Below are 14332 nucleotides of genomic sequence, written 5' to 3'. Positions count from 1 at the left end.
CCGGAGCAAATAAATAGCGGTCAGTTTGCCGCGATTAAACAAAATTCTGTCAAACATACCCAAACCCTTAAAAGTAGCCTCCTTTTGCCTCAAGGATTCTATATATGTCCTTATTTGCTGGGGAGTGACAGTAAATGATCTGCCTCCCACGTCCCCAGCTGGGACCCCCGATTCAAGCTATATCTGTCTTATGATGGCACCCTATTCCTCCCTACCCCTGGGGGAGGGGCACTCAAAAGGTGGACTGGCATTGGCTGGTTCTTACGCTTGCTTTTCCTGTAAATGTAAACGGTTATTTATAATGCGCTTAATGCCCAGAGGTTCCTAAGCGCGGACTGCTCAGCGTCGTCTTACTTCCAAGGCGAGCGCGTTGCCCCTGAGCTATCCTCCTGAGATCGCACTTTTACCCATTGCTTGGTTTCTGCTCAATAACTCACAGTATTTTCCAGTAGCCCAGTAGGCTAGAGGGCCAAGTCACTTGTATGGAGCATTAATACATCTTTTGGGCGTTTCAATTTAATTGTGGTCATTGTTTGAGTGCCTTCTCGGCTTTGGGGAACAGTGGAGCCATGCACATCTGCAAGAGTTAGGGGCCTACATGAGATGCTTACATGGGGGAACAGTCCTGTAACCCCAGCATTTCTTGCCGGCGGGCTATTTAGAGTGGCGGGGTGGCTAACATGGCAGAGAGAGCTGGACAGTAGAGGAGACAACCTTTGGTGCCGGGGTGGCTAATATGGTGCCAGCGGAAGCATGGGGGGCGCACTGGGCCCCAGGAGGGGATGCAGGAGGGGGGCACTCCCCACTGGCTCTGCCAATGAGCTGGACCGGGGGTGGGCTGTAAAGGGAGTTAGTCAGGAGGGACACTGGGCAGGGCACTCTACGGTAACTGGCAGGCCATACCGATCCATGGTGGTTGTCAATGCGTTGAGGCAGTACCCCCATCTCACTTTCATCTCATCATTTTAGTGTTAAGGATCTCAATGGATTTTCTTTCTTGCAACAATTTCGCCAAAATTCTTTGTTCAAAAATGATTTAGTTGAAAACATAGGAAAACATGCCGCATAATGACAAAAGATCTTCATAGAAAAAAAATAATTGCAATGAAAGATTCTTTAAGTACGGTCATAAAAAATAAATGAAGCCTCAATTACATGAAATAGCGTTAAATCAAACTTGTTAGCATGCCTGCTGCTTGCCTCCCATCTCTTCCCCTGTCCCTCAGCCTTCACTTCTGTGCCATGGCCACCCCGCCCTACGGATGGCTGTATATGTACCCACTCCTCAGGTTGGGATGCCTTCCCCTGAGCCCCTGTTCCCTGCCCACCTTGCCGCCTGGCAGGTGTGGTTGTATCTGCTGTGTGGGCGGGGTAACTGGAGCAATGGATTTGGTCCCAGCTTTTGTCTTATTTCTATGTAAACTTCAGGGACTATGTTTTTCTTTCTGTTTCGTGTTATTGCAGAAAATACCGAGGTCCATTACCGTGCCCATGGACGTGTGATGGATCTGCTCTCTACTAACAAGACGGGCTTCTCCCCAAACCCTCTCCTTCTCTCCTCTTGTTCCCTAGCTCCATCTTTCCATCCTCCTGTTTCCTACCCGCTTCTTCCAATACTCCGTTCCATACTCACTCTTTCAGTCCTACCCTCCTCTACTGCCCAATAACCCGCTCTCTCCATCCTGTTCCCTACCCCCTCTTCCCGGCCTCCCATTCCTTGCCCCACTCTTTACACCCTCCTGTTCTGACCCCTATTCCCTACACTCCTCTTTTACTTCTGTTCCCTGCCCCCTTTCAATTCTCTCTTTCAAGAGGAGGGTAGGGAACGAAGGTACGAGGGTAGGAATTATTATTATTATTAAGACTCATATTCCCTACTCCGTTTGTTCCACTCTACTATTGCCTAGCCTCTCTTTCACTCCTTCTGTTCCCTAACACCTTTCCCAACCCTCCTGTCCAATACCCTTCTCTTCCATCCATGATTGCCTCACCCTCTTCTTTCAATCCACCGTCCCTACACCACTTACACTCCATTGGTGAAGTCTCGCATCAGAGGCCGCATGCTGGTGAAGGTCAGGATCGGGAAGAGGGCGAAGGGCAGCTGTGGAGACAGAGGAGAGTATGCCGTTAGCCTCTCACAGCAGCAGGTGATTCTTAATTCACACTCAGCGCTGGCTCAAGGTGCGCTCAGCGGGTGCGGCCACACAAGGGCACCCCCACGGCTCAGGGCGCCTTGCCTCCAGCTCAGTATCATGTAAACAGCGCCTATTAAAGAATCACCTAGTGACTCTTTAATAGGCGCTGCTTGCATGACACTGAGCTGGAGGCAAGGCGCCCTTCAACACACTTTACAAGAACAGCAGGGGGGCTCCGTCCTATTGTTCGGCTGTTCTAGCGTCAGCCGAACAACAGAACTGAGCCCCCTGTTGTTCTGCATTTGTGGCGGGCTGGGTGGGGGGCGGGCGCACAAATCTCGCACAGGGCGCTGGCAGACCTGGGGCCCGCTCTGTCACACTTAAACCCTTTTGGGGGGAATACAAGCACTGGGATAACATATGTTATTGTGATAAATAATGTCACGGTGTCAGCCATATATTCACATCTGTTTGTCATTTCAAATTCATCACAAAACCTTTTATAGTAAAGCAAAAACTATCCAGGAAACATCAGCACAAACAAATTCCGATCAGAGGCCCTGGAATGGGGGCTAGAAATGCGTTCAGAGTAGTGTGACAAGGTCAGTAAGCCTCGGGTGGTAGGCCTGCCAGGGTGGAAACCAGAGGCAGTGCTACCCCAGAGAGGGAAGGTTTCAGTTGAGAGACCCCAATCCCTGTACCTTCGTATAGGGCCAGCTTGCTTGCCCACAGTGCCACTGACCGTCACATCTTACCTTCCTCGCATGAGGCTGGCAGTCTTTTCCTATTGTTTTAGAGAAACTACATCGCCGTGCATCCCTTGTGAGGAGAAGCAACTTTACTAGTCGAACCAAAGTTTCCCCGAGGGTTCGAGAGCCTCAAAACAGCTACTGGCGCCATTTTGAGAAGAAGTCACTCAGGGACCCAGGAAACAGCAATCAGCAGCTTAGCGGAGGAGAGCAGGCGCAAGAACCAGATGCGATGGAGGACCGCGTGCACACCGAGTGCTCTGTGGACATTGCGCTTTCCTGGGAGAGAGCTATGGTACGGGCCCCATTCAGGCAAGCAAACTGTCAGGGCGACAAGGTCCACACAACAACTGGGACTCGTCCCGCACTGCGCTTATCTGGGAGAGAACCACGGGACGGCTCCCCAGCCAAACGAGCGAACAGATAAGCCAACAATGGTCTGGATCTTGGGCTTCAATGACCTACCAATGACATGCGCCATTTCCAAAATGCGGCGGACCCATGCCTGAGAAAGAGGCAGGGCTTAGACCCCCTTCTTTGACCCTCTGTTGTTTGTATCACATCCCGGGCAGGCAGAGTAGGGGAAGATTGGTCCTGGGAATCTATGTGGAGGGATGACCAATGGGGAGAAAGGGGGAAGTATCAGGGGAGAACTGGGAGACAGGAAGTTGTGGGTTGTTTGGGTGAGGTCAGAGGAGGCAGAAGGTGGACCAAGAGATGACGGGCGGAGCAAAGGAGTATGGAGGAGGATTCTACAGGTCATATGCCAGATGCAGTATTGGTTTGTGAGAGGAAGTGGTACTGGAAGTGCATGTGTGTGAGTAGAGAGGAAGGAGCGAGAAGGGAGTGAATGAGAAGGCGCCTAGAGAAGTGAAAGGAGGAGTGAATGTAAGAGAAGGGTGCAGAGGGGAGTGTAGTAGTATGGAGAATAGAGAGAATAGTAGTGTGGAGAGGGGAGAGAGTAGTAGTGTGGAGAGGGCAGAGAGTAGTTGTGTGGAGAGGGGAGAGAGTAGTAGTGTGGAGAGGGCAGAGAGTAGTAGTGTGGAGAGGGCAGAGAGTAGTAGTGTGGAGAGGGGAGCAGTAGTCTGGAGAATTAAGTGTAGTAGTTTAGTGAGGAGAGGGAGTAGTAGTGTGGAGAGGGCAGAGAGTAGTAGTGTGGAGAGGGGAGTAGTAGTCTGGAGAATTAAGTGTAGTAGTTTGGTGAGGAGAGGGAGTAGTAGTGTGGAGAGGGCAGAGAGTAGTAGTGTGGAGAGGGGAGTAGTAGTCTGGAGAATTAAGTGTAGTAGTTTGGTGAGGAGAGGGAGTAGTAGTGTGGAGAGGGCAGAGAGTAGTAGTGTGGAGAGGGCAGAGAGTAGTAGTGTGGAGAGGGGAGCAGTAGTCTGGAGAATTAAGTGTAGTAGTTTGGTGAGGAGAGCGAGTAGTAGTGTGGAGAGGGCAGAGAGTAGTAGTTTGAAAAGCAAAGTGCTGTAGTGTGGAGAGGGTACAGAGGGGAGTCTAGTAGTGGTGTGGAGAGGGTACACTAGTCATGCTTTGGAGAAGAGCGAGTAGTAGCATTGCAGAGGGAGAAGTAGTGCTAGGGAGTCATGTTGGAGGGTGGAGGTAGACTGGAGTATGAGGAACATTGGAAAGAGTGTGGGATGTATTTACCCATGCATCCGAGCCCTACCTAAAAAACTGTGCAGTATTGAAAACATCATGATGGCCAGAGCTTCCCAGGAAATGCCCAGGGAAGTGCATGAAGAATAGGCTGCCACCCATTTTTGCCGATGTTATGGGCACAGAAGGCACTGCCTAAAACCACCATTGGACTACCCGCACAGTAGTCTGAAACCATTGGGAATGGCAATGCTGATTGCCAAAAGCCACCTAGAATTGTGGGGAATTCATTTCTTAAATCCCAAAAATGGGTGCAGTACCAGTACTCACCACTATCCAAAAGCCGGCGTTTTAAAACCACCAGACTTTTTTGGTGTAAAACTGAATGAACCCAAAACAGGCCAAAGAAAGACTTACTGAGAGGTGGATCCAATGTAAAGTTATATTCTGAAGTGACTTGAAGGTTTATAACAAGACTGGCTGAGCTGTGGATTTCAGCAGTTTAAGTAAATGTGGACTGAAAGACACTAAAAATCTCAATGTTTAAAAGAAATGAGTGACCTACTTTTGAGTGTCACATAGGCTGCAATTGTTTAAATGTCATAGTTGTAAACTTAGAATCAGCATTCTAGCTGCATATGTAAAAATGTTTAGTTTTATTTGAATGCAGAAACTGGGGAACAGAAATGACATGTAGCTAAAAAAAATGGCTTAAGGAACTGAATTTGCCTGGCAACTACCCCCATCAGGAGTGAAACTTGAGTCACAGCTGTGTTCCCAGGCCTATCTGCCTTTTGCTGGCCACACTAAGGATATGCCATCTCTCTGATAATTGAATTAAGGGGAGCCCCCACAGAATACAGGAGCTCTGAACAAAGCCCTGTCCTGACTCAGGCAAATGTTTTATTACAGATGTCGTAAAAAGTGGCTTCCTCCTGAAGGACAGGGGAGGGGCACTGCCTGTGAGAGCAAGCTGGCTTGGCAGAACTGGAAAAACCAGAAATTCAACCTTGTGCTGGAGGGAAACCACACCCCTTTGGGGCCAGAACATAACTTTAAAAAGATGGATCATTCATAGAGCGGACATGTGAAAATTTTATAAATGATACCATAATTCTTGTGATTTTTCTGCCCACGTTTTAAGACGTGGTAGGACCCGGTGGTATGTTCAGGGGGGTTTTAGCGGAAAAGAGGATATTACTCTAAATGTATGTACGTTAAAAATCTGACACTTCATCTATTAATGACCATACTCCTTGCGCACATGTGTGTCAATTTGGGTCAATGTCAGAAATTGCAAAATCCGTTAAAAAGTGAAATATGTGCCATTTCTCAATGCAAGCTCTTAGAAACAGCAGATTTGGGACAGAGTATACCTCATGTGATATGTGAAGTGGGTATGTAATTTCAAACAACTGTGTAACTGTGAAATATGTATTTTGATCATATATAGATTTGGGTGCACAGATGACAGGGGAGTTTTTTCAAGAGATCATAAATGGCTGACATCACTCTGACACAACTTAGCTCCCCCAATCAGGGGAGAAATGAAAGCTGGACCAATGACAAGTGAGAGGGGCAAGTTTAGTTATGACCAACACACACACCCACTTGCAGAACATATAAATGGACCACTGAAACTTAGGTAGGGACATTCATTTCCATCTGCAGCGGGACGCTCTGCCGGAAAAATCCCTACTTACCTCCATCAACCTTCAAAGAGCCAACACTTAGACTCCAAGATAAACAGAGACTTCAAATCCCTCAATCTCCAGAATCCAGAAGCAGTGCTGTACCCAGAGAGAGAGCAGAGCTGACCCAGACCGATGTTAGCAGAACCAGAAAGCTGAACCGGAGTCCAGTCCAAAACCTGACCAGATCCGTGACGAGGCATATTTCTAAATATATTGTGAGTACATAGTAGAACTGTTCAGAACCAATCTCTTAGTTAAAATAATATAATTCAATCTATTTAATCTAAGTAGAACTGCCTCCTAACTGTCACCTGTCATTTGCAAAGCTGTCACCTGTCATTTCTAGTTGCAAACTGTCACTTGTCACTTTGAACTTTAAAGTTGCAAATCTGAAAAACGACCTTCACAAAATCGCTCATATCTCTGCGACCTGCAGTAACTTTCATCTGGAAGCTGAGATCCTAGGCTTTCCTAGGACCCCAAAACGATAGTGATAGTCCTTGTAGTTCCTCTGTAATAGCGCCCGGCGCATTCGCGAATTTTGCCGCGATTTGCAAATTTCTTCACGAGTAAAAATCTGCTGCTGTTTGCCTTCCATTTGCCAGAAATTTGTTTAACCTGCCAATCATTCCGGAATCATTGCTAGAGTGAGCCTGGACTAATATTAACTAGATACCACTCACCCGGAACCTCTAGAGGGAATTAAAAGCATTTTAGCATACTTTTCACTGAATTGCCATCACATTCAAAGCACTTTTGCCTGTGTTTTCCAAACTCCTATCTGTTTTCTTGAAGCGTGCTGGGGGGGAATTGAACTGAATTATATTGGATTGCATTTCTGAAAACTGTGTGGGTTACTTCCATTTCCTTGCATTGCATAAAGGGGGGGGGGGTGAATTGTCCAAGAAAGTGATTACATTGTCTTTTGCTGAAATCTCATCAAGTTATTTTCTGTACTGCATTTCGTTCCACATTGCATCCATTTGAAACCATAAAAGTATTGTTGCTATCTTATCCATCCTATAACCACTCATCATTGATTATAAAGAAGTGTGCTAGTGCTAGACTATCCATTATTGATTACTGATCAGACTAAGTGTGATATCCAATGATTAATTTATTATAAAGTGTGATGTATATATCTATTGTTTAAATTATCAAATAAACCTTTTAACTTGCAAAACAGAACTACTTCTTGGCTCAGTGGGGTCAGGAGGATTCCAAGAGAGGGGTGTTATACAGGGGTAGTCATCCAGAACGCATGAACTGGACATAAAGATATATCAATAAGGGTTTTCATCCAGTATTCTAGACTAGGCGCTGACTTAGCTGTAGTGCTGAATTGAATCCTCTTACAAATTGGGGGCTCGTCCGGGATGTTTGGGTTAGATTTACCATTTGTGCAGATTAATACAGCGTGCCAGCTGACCAGATACACATATCCGGTCGGATCACCACGCTGTGTTACGCTGTAAAGCACTCCTCAAAGGAACGCTCTAGGAAACGGTCTGTTTTGCAAGAATAAAATACAAACTTCTGTAAGTCAGGACAGAGACCAATCTCTAGAATGACGACCTTAGTAGACATGAAAATAGCCAGAGAGCACTTCTTACATAAGATATTTGTGAGAGGTGAGTGGACTCACCAGGACCAAACAGTCTGGTTGCAGGCCATCACGCAACAGGTCACTGAAACAGGGTCAGATATATATAGAGATCAGGGTCCCCTACATGTGGCCCTGAGTGAACTATACATGGCCCCGAAGGCCAAAGAGGAACACGACAAGATTGTTAGGATAGCGGCATACCTGTACCTATATATGGGAGACATGCAGGATAGATGTGCTGAAAGCCAAAATCTGGCAAATAGGCAACAGATGGCGTTAGAGAAGGTCCAATCTGACCTGGTCTCTTCTGAGCAGAGGCTGCAGAGGAGCCAGGAGTCAGAAGATGATAGTAGGCAGTACATCATTAAAATAAAAGAGGATATGGGCATCCTACAACAGGAAAAGACAGACCAGGATACCAGATTTCTGGCCCTGCAGAAGGAGCACCAAGACAGTTTGGACTCCTTACTGCAGAACCAGAAAAAGTTGGAGCAACAGATCAATTTCAACAGGGCATGCGCGGAGCAGGTAGTCACCCTGCAAAGCCAGCTAGATAGAGAGAAAGAGGAGAGCAATAAACTGATTCTGAAAGACCTGGATACCCAGGCAGAGTTTGATGAGGAGCGCCAAAATGCTGGTGCCTTTCAACGGCAAAGGGACGAACTGGCGGCACAAATGCAGGCTCTTAGTCAGGAAAGAGACGCCTTAGGCCAGGAAGTCTGCCATTTAAAAAGAAAAATGGAAGAAAATCACCTGGCCCACCAGGGACTGGGTGACCTCCAAAAAGAACACCGGAACTTGGTAGAGCACACCAGAAGGGTGGAGGATGCTCTAGCAAGAAAGGAGCAGGCCAATAGGGACACCGCTCAGGAGGTAACCCTCCTGCAGCAAAGACTGGCCCAGTGCTCCAGGACCAATCAGGAAACACAGAGAGAGAATGAGGCTCTCTGCCAGCACAATGAGAGGCTCCAGCAACAGGTAGCGATGCAGGAGAGACTGATAGAGTCTAGTAAGGCCTTAACTGAGGAACTGAAGGCACAAATGCAGGCTCTTGCATTGCAACAGGGAGCAGGGGCGGATAGAGATGAGGTTCGCTGGGAAATGGAAACTCCGGAGCATAACCTCAGGAGCCCTAGTACCAGAGGCCCTCATACCTCTCAGTCCCTGGACTCTGCCACCCCCATGTCCCCTGGCGCACGTGAGCACAGGGCCACAGGGATGGCAGACTACTATCCAGCTAGAAGCATGGGGCTCATAGGCCAGTACCACCCAGGAATGGAGGGGCAGGCATCCGGGTATGGGCACCCAAGCACAGTGCAATTTAATGGGGAACCCCAGGAGAGTAGGCCCATTAAGGGCATCCTGAAAACCTCTGCCCAGTTAGGTCAGTGGAGGGGGTACCCATCAAATCCTGGCAGCAAGGAGGAATCTGAAGACTCCTCTGAACTGTGCAGGACACAGGAGACCAGGTCCCCACATTCTGCCAGCCATTCCCAGGCTCACAGAATCCGGGAAAACCTGGAAGAACAGACGGGAACCTCTGGGAGCAGTGCCTCTGAGTCCGAGGACGAATGGACAAGGGTTACCCGAACCAAAAAGGCCAATAAGGCAAAAAGGGCCTTGCTTAAGGACCCCTTAAAACAGATCAAGGCAATCAGGAGCGTCATCACGCCTTACCATAAGAACGCTAAGTATTCTGTTTGGGAGCACTTAGAGCTGTTTGAGCAAATGATGGAGACTTTCCATTTGAAGGACAGCCAAAGCTGTATTCAATATGTAAAGTGGACCTTCTCCCCGGAATACTCCAGTTTCTTTGCGGGGCTGGAGGACCAAAATCATTTAAGATGGTCCACCTATAAGGCGGCCATCTTGAAACATTTTTCTGTTCACAGAAATCCTCAAGTGGCTCGCAAGGCAGCCTACAATTTACAATGTGGGGAGGATCAGGCCCCACAAGAATTTGTGCAGGAGATAAAGCGTGCTTTTGCACAGACCACAAGAAGGGTGCGCACGGATAGCAGAGAATTTATTAATACGTTGTTCCATGCCTTGCCCAAATACATAATGACCCAGCTCGTGAGGGATTTTCACGAGAAAAGATCTTTAGACTGGGTCATCGAACAGGCTACCCGGATCTATGAGGTGCAGAAACCGGTAGATAGCAAAAGTAATGCCCAGAAAAACCCCAAAGCCAACAGCACCCCTGCTGCTGCAAAGGTGGCAGAGGTAAAGGTCACCCCCGTTTTAGATTTGGAGATGGGGGGGCCTAAAAACCTACCTGCACCTAATAATGCTAGGCCCAGAAGGTCCTCGGGCCAGTCACAGACAGGGAGCCAGGGAGGCAGCCCCAATGGGGTCCCTCGCTCTCCTGACTATGTAAGTCCTCGCTACAAAGGTAACAGTCCAATCCTGGGTTATGTGTGGACTCCCCCAGCCCAAGGGGGAGGATCCAACCGAGCACCGCACCCAGGGAACTTCCCTCCAAACTTCCCACAGGAGGGCAGAAATTTACCAAACCCTGGGCAGAACTTTTTCCCCAGATATCCACCCGACTTTCAGTCCCAAAACCATCCATCCTTCTTTCCCCAATTCCCTGAGCCCAGACCACTGAATCCGGGAGAGGGGAGGCCAAGGGTGGAGGGGTACCCAAATCTTCCCAATCAGGGGTACTACCAAAGAAGGGATAGTTACCCTTCCCGGGATCAGCCCAGGGGAGAAAACAGGGCCCCGTATCAACCTGAGCGGGTTTCCCAGTTAGAGCGCCAGGTTCAAAACATGGCGCGGGATCTGGGTCACATACTGAGGGCTCAGCAGAACCCTCAGATGGGCGTGCCGGCGCAGAACGCACCCAACTCTGGATCTGGTGCTCCAGAACAATGACGGGGCAGCACACCGGTTCCCAGGGAGGAGGCACAAGGGGAAGGGGGGTGTAAAGCCTTGGAGGAAGCTTCCCTCCTCACTTGTAAACAGCCCCTGGAAACCCAGGAACCGGAAACAAAATCTCTTGCCCCTGAAAGTCTGCCTCCTAAGGAGCAGAGGGGGGGTAGGAGAAACAAAAGACCCAAACAGACTCAGTTTGAGGAGGAAGTACAGATCTTCCAATTTGAGGGAGAGGGATCCTCAGAGGATCCTGGGAAAAGGATCTTCTCCTTCAGAGAGGGGGGAACTCCTCCCAAAGAAAAATGGGTCCCTAGGGACGCAAATCCAGACTGGGGAGATGTGGAGACTGAGCTACCGCCGCCCACCATCTCATCCCAGAACCAACAGCAAGAAAATCCCCTGGTTCAAACCCATCCTGGTGACTGCCTCCAAAAAGGGGGGGCAGCCCAGAACCGGAACCAGGGGAACCCACAATGGCTCTGATCTCCAGTTGCCAAATTTTTCTTTCAGATTCCCAAGGCTCTCCACAGAATTCTGCCCAAAATTCTTCTCTCACCATGTCCAAAACCAGAAAGTTAGCCCACCAGTTGTCCAAAAATGTGCATTATCTGTGCCCCCTTGAGGAGAAGGAGGGAAGATACTATGCCCCGGTACAAGTACAGGGACAGGGTACAATTTTGGCACTGGTGGACACTGGATCTCAAGCTACCCTTCTGTCCAGAAGGGCCTTTGATGAACTGAATGCAGGAAGGGGAGAGAATTACCAAATTCCTCTCACCTCTCTTCCTGGACAACTGCAGAACTTTGACGGGAAGGAAATTCCCGTTGAGGGGACTGCAGACTTGGACATTAAAATCGGGCGACACAAGTTGAAACACCCGGTCATAGTTGTGACCCCAGAGGGTACCCCTTGTTTACTAGGGAATGACCTCCTGAGAAGGTTGTCACCCCTAATAGATTGCGTAAACAAGGTCCTCTGGACCCAGACTAGCCGACCCATAAAATTAAAACAGAGTGTCAACCATGTTAGTTTAAACGGCACCTGCCACATGGTTGAACAAAAATCTGACCAAGTAGAATTTCACTTCCAGAACAACCAGATCCCAGACGTGACAGTAATAGCAGTAGGACAGCAGACTGGTGATGGGGGGTCCTCTCTATTTCTGAAAATCAACCTTCCTTCCAGTCTAAAGTGGTATTCCACGCTGGAAGGAAACACCCTGAAATTCTTTACTAATCCACAATCAGAAACTCCCACTCCTATAGTCCAGAAAGATGTGAAATCAGCTCAAAGCCTGGCTGATATTCAGCAAATTGGAGAGCAGTTGTTCATCCCTGTTCAGTTAAATGATGGGAAGGACTCTGTTCTCGCTCGAGTGTGCGTGAACAATGGTAAGAGCTTCATCAGCGAAGCCATGTTTCGCCAAGTCCCAAAAGATCCAGCCATTCCCACCTTCAAACTGATAGACAAATGGGAAATGGACCTGGAAGCACCTAATTCCAAACATCTCCTGCCAAGCAGGTGTATGCTCAAAATCTCCATTGGCAACAAGAGCATAGTCCACAATTGTTGGGTCGTGCGAGACGTCCCTGCCACCTTTTACTTAGGCAGTGACATTCTCAATCGCTTTGCCATTAGTTTGGACCTAATAACCTTCAAAGCTTGGTCCCGATTAGCGGATAATCCCATGGGCTTTGATGATCCAGAAAAAGCATTTAGGTCAGCTCAATTGCTACCTTATGCAGTTGAAATTCAGGTTAAAGAGGAAGTCACCATCCCAGAAAGGACCCGACAATTCTCCCTGGAAGTGAAAGTTAAAAGGGGACAAGAGTTGAAAATCCCTGATGCTTACATACATCTAAATGCTTCTCTCCAACAGCAAGGGTTGGGGGTAAACCCAACTCCATTAGTCAACATAGAACATGACACCATTCCAATAGAGGTGGATAACAGCGACTTAAAGAGTATTACTCTAGCCGCAGGCACCATTATTGGAATGGCGGTTGATGACCAACATTTTTCCATTGATTTAGGTAATGAACTGTTAGGGCCAATCCCCAAGGACTGCGTTGACAGTGACAGTGAGGACAATACAACACCAGACAGGATTTTTACCCGGCATGGGGGGACCTTCCTGGTGTACTCTTCCTGCCCCTATGGTAAGGAAGATGTGACTTGTGAATTCAGGAGGGATGAGGTGATTTTCCAGGTCCATGAGGGCTGCCTTTCCCACCTGAAGCCTCCGGTCCAAATCAGCACTCTGACCAGGGACTTCTCCACCCAGCTGGAGGAGGCCGCTGAAATAGCCAAACCAGAAGTCTTCCCAGGCTTCAGGCAGATGGTGGAAGAGAGAGTCAACCTAGCTGATGCCTGTGTGACTCTGGAACAAAAGCAAAAGTTGAAACAAGTTTTCTTGGATTTCCAAGACCTCTTTGCGGTAGACTCATATGACTGTGGTCGCACCGACATCCACACCACAACAATCCCCACGGACCCTGGCATGACTCGTGTGTTTGTGAAGCAATATCGTTTGCCTCTCGCATCAATGGAGTCCCTTACTGAAATAATTAAGAACCTTGAGTCCCGGGGAATAATCCGTCCAGTCCACAGCACCTTCAATAATCCGGTGCTGGGAATATTGAAGCCAAACGGCCAGTGGAGACTCTGTGCCGACCTCAGGGAGCTCAACAAACGGGTCCATACTTCCCGATGGCCTCTTCCCTACATTGACCAAGGGCTGGCCCAGATTCAGGGGTCACAGGTATTCACTGCAATAGACCTGACCAATGGATACTGGACCGTGCCTGTCAGCACGGAGGACCAATACAAACTGGCTTTTACCTTTGGGGGCCAGCAGTACACATGGACCCGGACTCCCTTCGGATACCTCAACTCCGGCAATGAATTCAACATTTTCCTACATAAGGCCATGCCCGACCTGGGTGCGAGAGGTAACCTGGCTTATGTAGATGATGTCCTCATCAAAAGTTCATCTGTGGAGGAACACATAGCGGAGATCCGTTATGTTCTGACACAGTTGAGGGCCGCCGGAGCAAAACTTTCCTTTCAGAAAGCACAGTGGTGTAGAACCCGTGTTAATTTCTTGGGGCATGAGATTACTCCTCAGGGCCTCTGTCCCCAGAAAAAGAAAGTGGAAGCACTTCAGAAACTGAAAGACCCCACAACTCTGCGGGAACTAAGGAGCCTCCTTGGACTGACTAATTACAGCAGAAAGTTCATTGAGGGCTACGCAGAGATCACCCGACCCCTGATTCATCTCCTGAAGGGGGGGGTCAAGTGGGAATGGGGTCCAGAACAAGCCGAGGCAGTAAAACAACTCAAAAGAAGCCTCTCACAAGCGCCTTGCCTAGCTTACCCTGTCAGAAACAAGGAGTTCTTCCTGGAGACGGGGTTCTCTAATACGTGCTTGACGGCCGTATTATACCAAAAGCATGACAAGGTCAACAAAGTAATCTCCTATGCGAGCAAAACTTTATCCTCTGTGGAGGAAAAATTCAACGATTGTGAGAAGGCACTCCTGGCGACGGTGTGGGCATTGAAGAATTACCGCCCGTTTATCCAGGGGGAACACATCATAGTGGAGACTCCACACCAGCCTCTGCAATATCTCCAAAGTGACAGAATCCGGGCCGGAAATGTGAGTAATTCCC

General features: G+C 48.5%; 1 protein-coding gene across 1 annotated transcript in view; it reads right to left on the bottom strand.

Moving 5' to 3' along the window:
- The window catches only part of SLC11A1 (solute carrier family 11 member 1), a 209686-nt gene that overhangs the window by 14917 nt on the left and 180437 nt on the right, over positions 1-14332 (bottom strand). The window contains exon 13 of the mRNA XM_069616837.1: positions 2028-2101. Coding sequence (XP_069472938.1) covers positions 2028-2101 — 74 coding nt within the window. The remainder of the gene's footprint in view (positions 1-2027; positions 2102-14332) is intronic.

The sequence above is a fragment of the Ambystoma mexicanum genome, chromosome 9, assembly GCF_040938575.1.
Source record: "Ambystoma mexicanum isolate Mex_15411 chromosome 9, UKY_AmexF1_1, whole genome shotgun sequence".
Classification (NCBI taxonomy): domain Eukaryota; kingdom Metazoa; phylum Chordata; class Amphibia; order Caudata; family Ambystomatidae; genus Ambystoma; species Ambystoma mexicanum.
The sequence above is the reverse complement of the archived record's forward strand: the minus strand, read 5'-3'. Positions and strand labels throughout refer to the sequence as shown.